This window comes from Lepidochelys olivacea, assembly GCF_965140295.1.
Source record: "Lepidochelys olivacea isolate rLepOli2 genome assembly, chromosome: 2".
In the NCBI taxonomy this organism is placed as follows: domain Eukaryota; kingdom Metazoa; phylum Chordata; order Testudines; family Cheloniidae; genus Lepidochelys; species Lepidochelys olivacea.
Genome location: NC_140412.1, coordinates 248649472 through 248665168, shown reverse-complemented (window position 1 = coordinate 248665168; position 15697 = coordinate 248649472). Strand labels below are relative to the sequence as shown.

At 42.1% G+C, this 15697-nt stretch overlaps 1 protein-coding gene across 6 annotated transcripts in view; it reads right to left on the bottom strand.

Moving 5' to 3' along the window:
* The window catches only part of DIP2C (disco interacting protein 2 homolog C), a 485782-nt gene that overhangs the window by 174400 nt on the left and 295685 nt on the right, over positions 1-15697 (bottom strand). For all 6 annotated transcript variants that reach the window (XM_084620447.1, XM_084620449.1, XM_084620450.1 and 3 more), the window contains one exon: positions 14558-14668. In XM_084620447.1, the coding sequence (XP_084476573.1) occupies positions 14558-14668 (111 nt within the window). The remainder of the gene's footprint in view (positions 1-14557; positions 14669-15697) is intronic.

The following is a 15697-nucleotide window of genomic DNA, read 5'->3' as shown; positions in this document are numbered from 1 at the left end:
TTGCAATAATCTGAATGCATTTATTAAAGGGGTGGGTAATTATCAAGGTCTAGCTAGGAAAAAAAGTGATTGCCTTTTCTGATGTGGACTGAAAAAAAGGGTGTCAGCTGGGATTCAAAGAGTTGTCCAGGGTTAGAAAGCAACCCAAAATTTAAAAGCTCTCAGACAAAGAATGGGCAAAGGCCCCTCATTAACTGAGGCAGTTATCATATTCCTCCACGTCTTTCCCCCCAACCTCTGTTTTGTCTAGATTGAAATACTTCCACTTTGCTCACATCCAAGTCACCATATCAGCCAGGTTCTGGTAAGTCTGATACTGTACCAGCTGGATCAAATGAAAGAATGAAGAGATGGTTGTCATCTACATAGTGATAACACTGCATCCCTTTCCTTACTATTTCCCGCAAGAGAGAGCACATTGAACAAGAGGTCTGGGAACATACCCCAAGAAGATCATCAAAGAAATGAGCAATCTCCCTCTTAACCACAAGTGGGTTAAAAAAAATCTCACAGTAAATGGTATCAGAATGCTAGCAATTTAAAGAATCAGCATGGACACCTGACCCTTGTTTCCCAGTTCAGTGATGGCTCTGTGTTGATAATGAATTACCACTGACCTGAAGGGTTAGCAGATGAATTCTTTCATTATTTGTTCTACAGTGAACCATTTTAATAGACATTAAGACACTCTTGGGCCAGCTACACAGTAAGTCTATCATCTAACTTTATTTCCCTCATTCTCTGGGATAACACTTATTAAAGGTGCACCAGCGGAAACAGTTCTCAAAATCCATATATTCCAGTCAGGGTTCATATTCCTTGTATGCAATGTACATATACTCTGGTCTTCCCATAGACTAACCCCTTTTTGTGTTTTAATTAATTAATTTCAAGCTCTATAAAAGTGCCAGACTGAATTTCCTTTATAAATAAGTAAATCTTCCAAAGGCTATCCCGCTCTGACATCTTCTCCAGTTGTGACGATCTCTTCAGAGGATGCATTTCAATGGTTGACCTTCTTTCAGATGCTTCATAACTCACAGAGAGTTTATTTGTTTTCAGGCGGAATGTCCTAACACCTGACATGAAGAACAGTTCTGTCTTTTCCTTATTGAACACCGTTTAGAATAAGAAAGGTAGCCGATGAATCTGAGCTAGCCTAGACCTGTACTTAGGAGACTTTCATCTTGGCAACATCTCCAAAAATTACTCACTGAAAGTTTTCTTCTTTAAAAAGTGAAAGCAAACAAACAACACAATCTTCCATTTTCTTCTTTAAGTTTTACTACTAATTCTGCTCAACTCCAAATCAATGAGCACTGTAAGTAAAAACAGATCCTGAAGCAAAAATGTCTCAGCTAGCCAGCCAACCCCTCTTTTAAATGTATTCCAGGTGTGGTACCTTCCTTATAAGAATGTGCAGGGAACTGGATTTGCTCAAATGACTGAGCATCTTGATATCCCCATTTCAAGAAGAGGGAAAAAAAAGTGAATTCCTGAAATGGACCAGCTAACAAACCATTGTATCATTTGCTTCAGTCATCACTTATTAAGGAGTTGTCCTACCTTTGCCAAATGAGTTGGTCTGTCCAGCTCCCAGTGGGCATGTGACAGTCATGAAAACCACCATGTCCACAGCGGTCACTAATTGAATTACTTCTTGAGTCTCAAAAAGAGGCTAGTTACTTAATGAGCCTGGAAACTGAGCTGTTCTCTCAAGTAGTAGTATCTCTCGGTCATGGAAAGGCAGCAGGGAGGCGCTTACACTGGTATTGTCCATGCTATTTCTGGACTGTGGAAAACACAGGCATTATCTCCACTTACCAGGGGATCGACACACAGTGATCAATCCACCGGGGGTTGATTTAGCAGGTCTAGTGAAGACCCGCTAAATCAATCACCAATTGCTTTCTCATCAACTCCGGTGCTTCATCAGAACAAGAAGCATAAGGTAAGTCGACAGGAGAGTTTCTCCCGTCAATCCAGCATGGTGCAGACACCACAATAAGTCGACCTAAGGTACATCGACTCCAGCTACGTGGAGTAACTTAGGTTGACTTAGCCCTGTAGGGTAGACCTGCCCAAAGTCTTCAGGGCTAACAAGCCAGCATCTTGTGTGGGCAGTAAAATGCAGAATATTCATAATAAATGCTGGGCTTCAGTACCTCTTAAAGGTCCAATGGGGTACAAAGTGGTAATTAAGGATCCATGCAAGACCCCATGTTCCATTCATGGCAAGAACCACAGAATTATGCAGCAGTGCCCCACTCATCCTCCTCTCTCCCACTCACTGCCCCCTGGCTCCTCCGAATCAGCACAGTATTCTCAGTTGCGTTTACTTTATACTGTCCCCAAACCTTACATTTTGGTTGTGTTAAAGATTTTTGTACTGATATTGAGTAGCTGCATTGAGTAAATTAAAAGGGGAAAGCAGAAGTTTTTTCAGCCGGGGAGAATGGCTTGCAGGAAGACATGAGCAGCAGTTCTGTTCTTTTGGATCCAAATTTTGGTACTGGAATAGCTGTCAAGGCCATATGCAGCCTCTCTCTGGGAAATGCAGAGATGTTAGGCACTTGACTCTCAATGCCTTAATTTCTACATTTGATTAATATATATTAGTTCATTTACATAAATGACAACCCTTTTCCTCTCCCCAAAACAATTGCAGACAACTTCCTAGAACATCTTGATTTTGTAGATTTGGCTATTGTGAGTGGGGGAAACGTGTTATTTACTATCCTTCCTTAATCAGGACAAATATCAGTGGGTGATCACACAAACAAACAAATGTTTGATAAATTATTTCACAAAAAGATCATTGTGCTGATAAGGTTTCCAGTCCAATAGCTTTGTGTTCTCTCTGCCATTAAGCAGGGCAATGACAGTAAATCTAATCTAAGTATTCTTCAGTGTGAACAACATTAGAATCTAACACACAAGGATTTCACTAGGATGGAGGCAAATCCAACCTGAGTTGTCTGGAGAAGCTACCTTGCAGTCTGCGCAAGCCGCTTGCATCTCCTTAGAGCAGTGGTGGGCAACCTGCGGCTCACTGCCTTAGAGTGCCTTTCTCATGGCCCAGATCCCACTAGAGCTGAGCACTCCTCCTGCAGTGGTGCAGGGGAGTTGCGCTCGAGACACATCTCTGTTTAAAAATAAGTTAAAAAAAAATCAAGGCCAATTTAAAAAAAACTGTTTGATTTTTAAAACAATCATTATTTTTATTTATTCTGGTTCATAACCAGTCCGTGGGCTCCAGGGCTCTGGCTAAAGCAACCCTCTACAGTACCACCACTGTACACGTAGCTCTATGGCCCTGGGTAGAGGCTGGTCAAAAAACCTAAAACTTTCCTTGAAGATTTTCAGTTTAAATTTTTCGAGGAATGTTTTAGTGAAAAAAAAATTAAATTGAAAATCAAATATGCAGTGAAAATTCAGGAGGTTTCTACCCTCTAGCCATGGGTGGATTGTGGGACAACACTTTTCGTGGGACCTCTCTGATTAGAGTCCTAGAAGACTGTAACCATACAGACCACACCTAGGACATACAGACCACACCTAGGACAAGCTCTAACTGAGCAAGGAGCCCTAGAACACCTTGGTTACTACTCCACAGCTCTGCAATTTGGGTCAGAAGCAGCGTAGCCGGTAGCCATAAGCAAGAGTCTCACGTCAATATGGGAGACTTTGCAGGTCTGCCCTGGCACAGCGATGTAGCCTCTTTTTCTCTCCCTCTTTAGGGCAGCAATTAAGGGTGTTGGGCAATTTGCATTCCCTGCTCCCCACCTAGCAGCCCTTGACAGAAGCTAGCTGCCCCCTCAGCCCTGTCAGCAGGGCTAAAGATAGCAAGCTAAAGAAAGCAAGCTAAAGATACTTGCTTAATTTTTGAGATAGTGAACACTGATGTTTAAACTGTCAGTCTTCAATGTGATCATCCAATTGAAATGGGAGCAACTCGCACTTCTCTGAGCTAATGTTGTCTGCAGGAGTCTCACGTCAATATGGGAGACTTTGCAGGTCTGCCCTGGCACAGCGATGTAGCCTCTTTTTCTCTCCCTCTTTAGGGCAGCAATTAAGGGTGTTGGGCAATTTGCATTCCCTGCTCCCCACCTAGCAGCCCTTGACAGAAGCTAGCTGCCCCCTCAGCCCTGTCAGCAGGGCTAAAGATAGCAAGCTAAAGAAAGCAAGCTAAAGATACTTGCTTAATTTTTGAGATAGTGAACACTGATGTTTAAACTGTCAGTCTTCAATGTGATCATCCAATTGAAATGGGAGCAACTCGCACTTCTCTGAGCTAATGTTGTCTGCAGACATCACAGCATGCACCTGTCAGTTTTTTTCAGGTTCTTTGCAGCCACACAGGGCAAAAGACTTAGTTTATTTTTAGAGGACAGCTTAGATCTTGTGCACAAATGTTGGGCAATTTTAAAACTAATCCGTGATAATGTAGCAATGTATGTGGCTGTGTAATCTCGTACATGAGACCCTGTTCACAGCTGAAGTTGGTACTTAATTGTTTTGCTGACTGTGACAGACTGCAGAGACTCCACCCAGTTCTTGGCAAATGAGGAGTTAACAGCAACTCAGGCTAACACACCCTCCATGGAGGGGCCATAAAAGCAGCTTCCTAGAAAAGAGACTCCCTCCAAGAATTTGTATTTGTGTTTTAAAAATGGATAACGTAGCATGATGCTGCATTAATTTAGTCACCTGCTTAAATATTTCTTTAAGTTGTTCTCTTAACGCTTGGCTTCGTATCTGGGTGAGAAACCCTGAGCTGGGGGGGAATATTTGGTATGTTTTGATTTATTAGTTTTTTCTATGGCCAAGTAAAAGTCCTCTGATAAAGGAGATCTGACTAGCTGACCTATAGGTATTTTGTGCTGGATTGCCACAACAGCTTATGTTGTTATTCTCTGATATGTTATGGCAGTAGAATACAGGCCTTCTCTACACAAGAGACATGTACCTATGGACTTGGATGGGCATATACTTGAGGTGGCTAACCCCTCCTGCTGCATGTGCTGCCACCCTACACTCTATTTTAACACACTAGCTCCTAAAGATGGGAATCATACCCCTAGCTTGAAGTGTAGATGTACCCTTAAAAATGATGGGAAATCATTTGAAACACTGCTTCAACTTCAGTGTATATAGGTCAGAGTCTGCTGCCACCGTTTTAAGACTCATGACAATTAGACTTGCTCTAAGAAGTGTTAAATGTGTAGGTCCAATCAAAATGGTACTTTAAATGATGATGGTGACCTGCAACCCATTTAACATGGAGTTTGCAATGTTGTTAACACAGGTAAAACTCAACTAATGTTTCACTGCAGTGGGAAACTTAAAAAAAAACAAACCAAATTTTTCCCTAGTGTACACAGGGTCATAGAAGCATTCTTTGAAGAGCCAGCATCCCGATGTCAATCCCAGCCTTTTACTGGCTTAACACATTTGTTTCTAGCTCTCTGAGACTGCATGATCAGAAGAGAAAAATCATTCAGTTCGGTTTACCTTCTTGCTTTTTACTACGGCTGTTGATTAATCGCAGTTAACTCACGTGATTAACTCAAAAAAATTAATCGTGATTTCAAGAATTAATCGCGATTCATCGCAGTTTTAATCGTACTGTTAAACAATAGAATACCAATTGAAAGTTATTAAATATTTTTGGATGTTTTTCTACATTTTCAAATATATTGATTTCAATTACAATACAGAATACAAAGTGTACACTGCTCACTTTACATTATTATTATTTATTACAAATATTTGCAATGAAAAATGATAAAAGAAATAGTATTTTTCAGTTCACCTCATACAAGTACAATCTCTGTGTGGTGAAAGTGAAACTTGCAAATGAAGATTTTTTTTTGTTACGTAACTTCACTAAAAACCAAAACAATGCAAAACTTTAGAGCCTACAATGCCACTCAGTCCTACTTCTTGTTCAACCAATTGCTAAGACAAACAAGTTTGTTTACATTTACGGGAGATACTGCTGCTTGCTTCTTATTTACAATGTCACCAGAAAGTGAGAACAGGCATTCGCATGGGACTTTTGTAGCTGGCATTGCAAGGTATTTACGTGCCAGATACGCTAAACATTCATATGCCCCTTCATGCTTCGGCCACAATTCCAGAGGATATGCTTCCATGCTGATGACACTCAAAAAATAATGCATTAATTAAATTTGTTACTGAACTCCTTGGGGGCAAATTGTATGTCTCCGGCTCTGTTTTACCCACATTCTGCCAGATATGCCATGTTATAGCAGTCTCGGATGATGACTCAGCATGCTGTTCATTTTAAGAACACTTTCGCTGCAGATTTGACAAAAGGCAAAGAAGGTACTAATCTGAGATTTCTAAAGATAGCTCCAGCACTCGACCCAAGGTTTAAGAATCTTAAGTGCCTTCCAAAATCTGAAAGGGATGAGGTGTGGAGAATGTTTTCCGAAGTCTTAAAAGAGCAACTCTCCAATGCAGAAAATACAAAACCCGAACCACCAAAAAAAAAAAAAAAAAAATCAACCATCTGCTGGTGACATCTGACTCAGGTGATGAAAATGAACATGTGTTGGTCAGCTCTGCTTTGGATTGTTATTGAGCAGAATCTGTCTTCAGCATGGACCCATGTCCTCTGGAATGGTGGATGAAGCATGAAGGGACATGTGAATCTTTAGCACTTCTGGCATGTAAATAGCTTGCAATGCTGGCTGCAACAGTGCCATGCGAACTCCTGTTCTCACTTTCAGGTAACATTATGAACAAGAAGTAGGCAGCATTATCTCCTGAAAATGTAAACAAACTTGTTTGTCTGAGCGATTGGCTGAACAAGAAATAGGACTGAGTAGACTTGTAGGCTCTAAAGTTTTACATTGTTTTATTTTTGAATGCAGGTTTTTTTGGACATAATTCTACATTTGTAAGATCAACTTTTATCATAAAGAGATTGCAATATAGCACTTGTATTAGGTGTGTCATAAATATAAAGGGAAAGGTAAACCCCTTTGAAATCCCTCCTGGCCAGGGGAAAGCTTCTCTCACCTGTAAAGGGTTAAGAAGCTAAAGGTAACCTCGCTGGCACCTGACCAAAATGACCAATGAGGAGACAAGATACTTTCAAAAGCTGGGAGGAGGGAGAGAAACAAAGGGTCTCTGTCTGTCTGTATGTTTTTTCTGCCGGGGATAGACCAGGAATGGAGTCTTAGAACTTTTAGTAAGTAATCTAGCGAGGTACGTGTTAGATTATGATTTCTTTAAATGGCTGAGAAAAGAATTGTGCTGAATAGAATAACTATTTCTGTCTGTGTATCTTTTTTGTAACTTAAGGTTTTGCCTAGAGGGATTCTCTATGTTTTGAATCTAATTACCCTGTAAGGTATCTACCATCCTGATTTTACAGAGGTGATTTCTTTACTTCTATTTACTTCTATTTCTGTTAAAAGTCTTCTTGTAAGAAAACTGAATGCTTTTTCATTGTTCTCAGATCCAAGGGTTTAGGTCTGTGGTCACCTATGCAAATTGGTGAGGCTTTTTATCCAACATTTCCCAGGAAAGGGGGGGTGCATTGTTCTTAAGATCCAAGGGTCTGTAGTCACCTAGGCAAATTGGTGAGGCTTTTTACCAAACCTTGTCCAGGAAGTGGGGGCAAGGTTTTGGGAAGCATTTTGGGGGGAAAGACGTTTCCAAACAGCTCTTCCCCAGTAACCAGTATTTGTTTGGTGGTGGTAGCGGCCAATCCAAGGACAAAGGGTGGAATATTTTGTACCTTGGGGAAGTTTTGACCTAAGCTGGTAAAGATAAGCTTAGGAGGTTTTTCATGCAGGTCCCCACATCTGTACCCTAGCGTTCAGAGTGGGGAAGGAACCTTGACAAGGTGAATTGAAAAATACTATTATTTCTTTTATTTTTTACAGTGCAAATATTTGTAATAAAAATAAATATAAACTGAGCACTGCACACTTTGTATTCTGTGTTGTAATTGAAATAATTATATTTGAAAATGTAGAAAACATTCACAAATATTTAAATAGATGGCATTCTATTATTGTTTAACAGTGCAATTAATTGCACGACTAATCAAGATAAATTTTTTTTATCGCTTGACAGCCCTACTTTTTACCCTTCCTGATTTCTAACTATTGTAGTGGATACTGTTTTGAAATGATACAGCAGTACCATCTGAAATCAGTTTTGAAACCCAATTTTCAAATGGTATAAAGAAATAATCTATATCTCAGCTGACTGAAATAGCAGCTGCTAAAATTACGTGAGGGAAAACTGTTGCAAAGGTCCGTATTTGGCAGAACTTTCTGAACACTTTCTGGTTCAGTAAATAACAAGAGAATGTTTACTCTTGGGAGGAATAAATCAAAGTTTTCTATGAATTAATTATTGTCCATGAACATTAGCTACACTTCCTAAACGGCTACCTGGGGTAATTTGTATTTTAAAAATGGATAATGTAGCATGATACTGCATTAATTCAGTCACCTATTTAAATATTTCTTGAGACTTGTGAAGAATCTTAAGAACTATAAAATTGGAATGCTGAAGTTCCAGGGCTGTTCAGTTTAAGAGTTTCAGGATGGCCCACTGGAGGCAAACAGGCCAATGAGGAAATTTGAATCTGTGTTCAGATTCTGAAACTCCTTCAAGCCTAAACGATGGGAGTGGACCTATCTCTACTTTGAAGAGTAGCCTGAAATGTGGCTAGTCTAACACCAAACCATCTTTGCAACCCAAAATTTACTGGCAATCTTTAGAAAAATGATAAGCAGCCATGAGCTTGCCCCTGTGTGCCAGTGAGGAACCAATTTTTATCCAGAACCTGAGAATCTTTCAAAAAGATTTTCACTATTATGGCAGTGCAAAAATTCTTTTATAAGAATTTATATGACATAAAAGCAATATGATTGAAGTGAGAAAATCAGCAGGGATATAAAATGTCAAGGTACAGTGTTTACTAAGGGAATAGAGCATAGTAAGGTTAGCAATAGAAGAGAGAGAGGATGTTGAGTCTGCAAAGAGCTAATTTAACAATATGGCTGACACTTAAATGTACATGGAAGGCAAAGACAAGGAAGGATGTTGGATGATTCTCAGGATGTTAGGCCTCCAATTTAAGGCAGAGCAGAACTTTGATCATAAGTTGGGGTAGAGAACTTGTATTCAGATGCTAATTGGAATAACTTGTGAAAAAACTGAGGAAGGGAAATGTTTTCCTGGAAGTGAATTACTTATTGGATAAAGACTGCACTGTTATTTTGTTCAGGTCCTGGTCCAGGAAGATGTGCCAAATATGATAACCAGCAATGGAAGCTGGGTACCAACTAGATTTAATAATCACAATACCATCAGAGCTGAGATGCTGATGTATTAAGCATCTCAATAAATCAAACAAAAGCTTTTAACTTAAGAAAATCTGAAGTCAAGGAAATGTGAATCACACATGGGAGTTTTGCTTATAATTTTGTTATCTATAGTAAAAAAAAAACTGATGAAAGGGGTACCATTATTTCTTAAACCATTTGCGACTGAAATGTGCTTTTAACCTAATTGATTCCAAACTGAAAGAAGAGCAATTGATTCTACGGTAGGAACATCAAATAGTACCAATGCAAAAGTCTTCAAAAATGCAAGAAGCCTGGGAAAAAAGCAGGGAGAACTGGAAGTCCTGCCACAGTCAAGGAATTATGATGTGATTGGACTAACAGAGACTTGGTGGGACAACTCACAAGACTGGAATACTGTCATGGATGGATATAAACTGTTCAGGAAGGACAGGCAGGGCAGAAAAGGTGGGGGAGTTGCATTGTATGTAAGAGAGCAGTATGACTGCTCAGTGCTCCAGTATGAAACCGCAGAAAAACCTGAGAGTCTCTGGATTAAGTTTAGAAGTATGAGCAACAAGAGTGATGTCATGGTGGGAGTCTGCTATAGACCAGGGGGATGAGGTGGATGTGGCTTTCTTCCGGCAACTAACAGAAGTTACTAGATCACAGGCCCTGGTTCTCATGGGAGACTTCAATCACCCTGATATCTGCTGGGAGAGCAATACAGCGGTGCACAGACAATCCAGGAAGTTTTTGGAAAGTGTAGGGGACAATTTTCTGGTGCAAGTGCTGGAGGAACCAACTAGGGGCAGAGCTCTTCTGGACCTGCTGCTCACAAACCGGGAAGAATTAGTAGGGGAAGCAAAAGTGGATGGGCACCTGGGAGGCAGTGACCATGAAATGGTCGAGTTCAGGATCCTGACACAAGGAAGAAAGGAGAGCAGCAGAATACGGACACTGGACTTCTGAAAAGCAGACTTTGACTCCCTCAGGGAACTGATGGGCAGGAGAATAACATGAGGGGGAAAGGAGTCCAGGAGACCTGGCTGTATTTTAAAGAATCCTTATTGAGGTGACAGGAACAAACCATCCCAATGTGTAGATAGAATAGTAAATATGGCAGGTTACCAGCTTGGCTTAACAGTGAAATCCTTGCTGATCTTAAATACAAAAAAGAAGCTTACAAGAAGTGGAAAACTGGACAAATGACCAGGGAGGAGTTTAAAAATATTGCTCAGGCATGAAGGAGTGAAATCAGGAAGGCCAAATCACACCTGGAGTTGCAGCTAGCAAGAGATGTTAAGAGTAACAAGAAGGGTTTCTTCAGGTATGTTAGCAACAAGAAGAAGTCAAGAAAAGTGTGGGCCCCTTACTGAATGAGGGAGGAAACCTAGTGATAGAGATTGTTGAAAAATCTCATGTACTCAATGCTTTTTTTGCCTCTGTCTTCACAAACAAGGTCAGCTCCCAGACTGCTGTACTGGGCAGCACAGCATGGGGAGGAGGTGACCAGCCCTCTGTGGTTCGGGACTATTTAGAAAAGCTGGATGAGCACAAGTCTATGGGGCCGGATGCGCTGCATCCGAGAGTGCTAAAGGAGTTGGCGGATGTGATTGCAGAGCCATTGGCCATTATCTTGGAAAACACCATGGTGATCGGGGGAGGTCCAGGACAACTGAAAAAGGGCTAATGTAGTGCCCATCTTTAAAAAAAGAGAAGGAGGAGGATCCGGGGAAGTACAGGCCAGTCAGCCTCACCTTAGTCCCTAAACTGGGAGGAGAGGTAGATACGCTGGATGGTAGGGATAGGATACAGAGGGCCCTAGACAAATTAGAGGATTGGGCCAAAACACATCTGATGAGGTTTAACAAGGACAAGTGCAGAGTCCCGCACTTAGGACAGAAGAATCCCATGCACCGCTACAGACTAGGGACCGAATGGCTAGGCAGCAGTTCTGCAGAAAAGGACCTATGGGTTACAGTGGACGAGAAGTTGGATATGAGTTAACAGTGTGCCCCTGTTGCCAAGAAAGCTAATGGCATTTTGGACTGTATAAGTAGGGGCATTGCCAGCAGATTGAGGGATGCGATCGTTCCTCTCTATTCGACATTGGTGAGGCCTCATTTGGAGTGCTGTATCCAGTTTTGGCCCCACACTACAAGAAGAATGTGGAAAAATTGGAAAGCGTCCAGGGGAGGGCAACAAAAATGATTACGGGCCTGGAACCCATGACTTATGAGGAGAGGCTGAGGGAAATGGATTGTTTAGTCTGCGGAAGAGAAGAATGAGGGGGGATTTGATAGCTGCTTTCAACTACCTGAAAGGAGGTTCCAAAGAGGATAGATCTAGACTGTTCTCTGTGGTAGCAGATGACAGGACAAGGAGTAATGGCCTCAAGTTGCAGTGCGGGAGGTTTAGGTTGGATATTAGGAAAAACTTTTTCATGAGGAGGGTTGTGAAGCACTGGAATGCGTTACCTAGGGAGGTGGTAGAACCTCCTTCCTTAGAGGTTTTTAAGCCAGGCTTGACAAAGCCCTGGCTGGGATGATTTAGTTGGGGATTGGTCCTGCTTTGAGCAGGGGGTTGGACTAGATGACCCCTCTGAGGTCCCTTCCAACCCTGATATTCTATGATTCTATGATCCTGACTTTCCTGAACCAGACTATTTCATTAGTAGGGAGCAAAGTTTTAGCTGTGCAGTGCACATCCATTCCTCCAACCAATGCCAACATCACAATGCGGAAGCCTTATAATAGGGGAAATGATCAGAACTCACCTCCAGATAACAAGATGGGCCAAAATACAGAAAGAGAAAACAGGCCTCCTATAGAATGCATAGGAAAGTGAATAGCAAAAGTATTTGTATTATCTTTGCCCTTATGCAGGAGAGAACAGAGAACAATCAATGGCTGGGGTTGTATTTTTTTCTTCACAATTTTCTGTGAAGAGACTGGACACTGAACTGGACCAGTGCTTTTCAGCCTAAGGATCGAACATATTTCAAAAAGGTTAAGAGGTCACAGTCAATATTTTGGGGCAGATTTTCTCTCCTCATTTGCTCTTTTCACCTCACCGAGATGATGCACTGGAGCTGGAAAACACCTGCAAGACCCCTAGTGCTGGGGAATCCCCCAGTCGGGGGGGGGGGGGGGGAGGTTGTTGGCTGGATCCTATATATCCTTCGCTACCACCCCTGGCCCCAGGGGATGACCTGAGGACAAGTAAGGGAGGAGGCTGGAGTGCCCTGATTTCTGGCTGCCCCCAGCTGATTTATGATGCGTTAGGGGATGATAGCCAGCTGACACAAATTAAAACAGCTCCCAGTCTGCTCTAGCCTGGATTTGAGCTGGAGTAGAATATCAAAGAGTCATAGCTGGCTGTTGGTTCTCAGCTTCATCTCCTTTTCCCCTTTCCTGGGCTGCCCTCAGTAGTTGTGTGGGAAGAAGAGGGGAGCCATCCTTTGTAAGGTACTCCCTCAAGCTCAGGATAAGCCAGTTAAGCTCCTATCCTGTTCTTCCTGGGGCTCCCAGAGCCTCTCAGGGAACCAGATGAGTACCCAGTTACTCTCTCATCCTTTCTTCTATCCCTGTGACAGAGCAGGCAGACCAGCTAAACAACTAAAGGGCCACCAGCTTCTCATAGCACTCCTGGCTACCACCAGAGCTGATCCTGGTGCTGCAGGGAAGGCAGAAGGAGATTGTACCTCCCCATAGTAATGAGGCGGATTCAAACACTTCAGTTTACACATTGCCGGGGGCAGCTCAATGCATTGTCAAGAACAAATTTTCTTAACACAATTATTCTTGAGAGTCACAACGTATAACACTGAGTGCCACAAGGACCAATGCCAGGACACCCCTGATTTAACCATATTGTTATGAATTAAAAAACAATCTGCAGACAAATCAGCCAATTCTTAGCTGAATGTTGTAGAAAATTCTTGCAGGTCAAATGCCAAAGTAGCAGCATGTGGCAAACTTAACCATTATTTAAATGAAAGTTGGCAGAAACCACTGCATCTGACCTGAGGTTTATTTAACTTACATTTATCAGAACAGTTTGGATGCAAATTAACTCTCTTTGTGTAATATTTATTGTTTCGCTTTCCTTGAAATGGGACTGGCAGGCGCTTCGCCTACTGCAACGAAATGGTGATATGCTGCAAACATTTTAACAAGGCGCTCCCTACAAGTTTCCAACTCAGTCAGCTGTATGGGCCTGACTGTTAAAATGCACCCCTCTCCTCAAACACTATCAAATAATTCCATACTCTGCTCTTTCCCACCCTCCAAATCTATTAAGTCCTGGCCGAGATCTATGACCTCACACAGAAGGACAGACTACGTAATCACAGTGGGTCCTTCTGACGTTGGAACGTATGACCCACAATACTTCCTCAGAGCATCTCATGGAGGCTCTTCTGTCTGGCAGCAAGAGTGTCAGTGGCAGGCAGGCTGCCCTGTGGCCTCTGGCAGTCATCAGTGGTTTGGAGGTGTGGATTTCCCCATGTGGTGGTAGTGAAAAGGGGACAATTCTCCTTCCCACTCCCAGCTCTTCAAACTCCAGGCTGAGTAGGCTGGCACAAGTTGGGAGAAGTTGGCTGCAGAACTTCTTGGTGTTGCAACAAACTGGCCCTGATGTCTGGCTGCAACAGCCAGTGAGGGGAGGGATGGGCAGGAATACATGCTTAATCCCCAGGTTCTCCTTGTGGCATTGGTGGGAGAACCAGGAGGGGAGTTTCATTTGCACTGCTGCAATAGTGACTGTAGCAAAGCTAATGCTTATCCAGTTGCTGTGTACTATACACAGTTTACATCTTTGAGGAGATACGGGACCTCATTCTCTTCTCACTTACAGACCAATAACTCCCTTGCCTGTGATTTATACCAATGTGAGTGAAGAGAATTGGCCCCCTAATTTAGCAACTAGAATGTAACTTTTTGGTAAGCTTCACAATTTATTTATCATGTTAGAACCTGTTCCTCGTCAATGTTTTCCAAGTAGGGTGCGTTAACATGCCCAGCTCCTTTATTTCTAATTAAGTGTACTCTTATGGTGTTTGCAAATCAGAATCAGTATGGTAGAATTTCCCTTCGTGCCCACGATGAATATTCCCAGTTGTGACAGCTGGAAGAAGAGTTCAAGTAGAGTCCCACTGCAAACAATTGAACTGGAAGGATGCTCTCTCCACCTCTGTGTTCTTCATTTCTACTTACCTGACCTATAGCGCTCATCCCGTGACCCTGAGGACCTGCGACGGTGATATCGAGAGGAAGAGGAAGGGGTAACAGGAGTTCGACGTTCTTGTGGCAATGCCTGATCCACCCCTGCATTAATGAAAAACAAATAGTTCTGGTTGGATTACAGAAGATGGTTGCCAATGCAGATTTGAGCACACAAAAAGCAAACTGAATGTTCAGCTGTTAAATCATTTGATTTCTATTGGTAAAAAGACTACTAGTATTTGGTCAGCTTTTCTGGCGTAGTTATGTCAATGGTGCGGACCAAGGCAGTCAAAGGAACATACATTCTACAAACACCTAACACCAAAGGGGGATGACTCCAAATTATGACTGATTATTTTACTTACAAGTGGCTCCTGTAGAAATAGTGTTCAACAGGCTGTGTGTGTATATGGGCAAGGGAATATGAATGAGTAGGAAGTCATGGGACTGAGTCTTGAAGCTGTCCTGGAACTGGTTAAAATAAATCCTAAGTAAAGTGAAACAGACTGTACTGTAGCTACTGAGGACCAGGAAATAAAAAATGACTGCACTGTACAGATCTGAATAAGTACGTCATTTTGCTGAAAACCTTTCTTTTGGAAACAATGGAAACAGATCACTCTCCTGACACAATGCTACCTGCAGTGTCTCAACATTTCTGGCCCATTTACCCTTTGTTTAGGCTTCAAACACCCATCCCTTTTTCCCAGAGCCATTTTCAAGAGAGAAAGTGTTTTCTTGAAGGCTGGCTCACATGCAACTGGTAGGACCACAGCAGCCTTCTACGTATGTTGTCCAAGAAACTAGAGTTTCTTTTCCACTTCCTTCCTGGAAAGTACAGAACTTCACAACACATCTACGCTGCTCTTTGATAATATAAGGTGCATATGAGGACCAATCTTCTTAGTGGTTGGTCTCCATGCAACAGCAGTACCTGTATTGTAAAGTTTTCCATCAGTGGACCTGCTCCCCAATATGCCCTAGCAGATTAGTGGGACTAGGGAAAGAAATAAATGGGGCCCATCTATAAAAATGTAAATGGGTGATTATAACGAAGAAAGGGATTGATTTAGTTAACAAGAAAAGAACGAGCAATGGGCTACAGACGGAGCAGGAAAAAATTAAATTCAA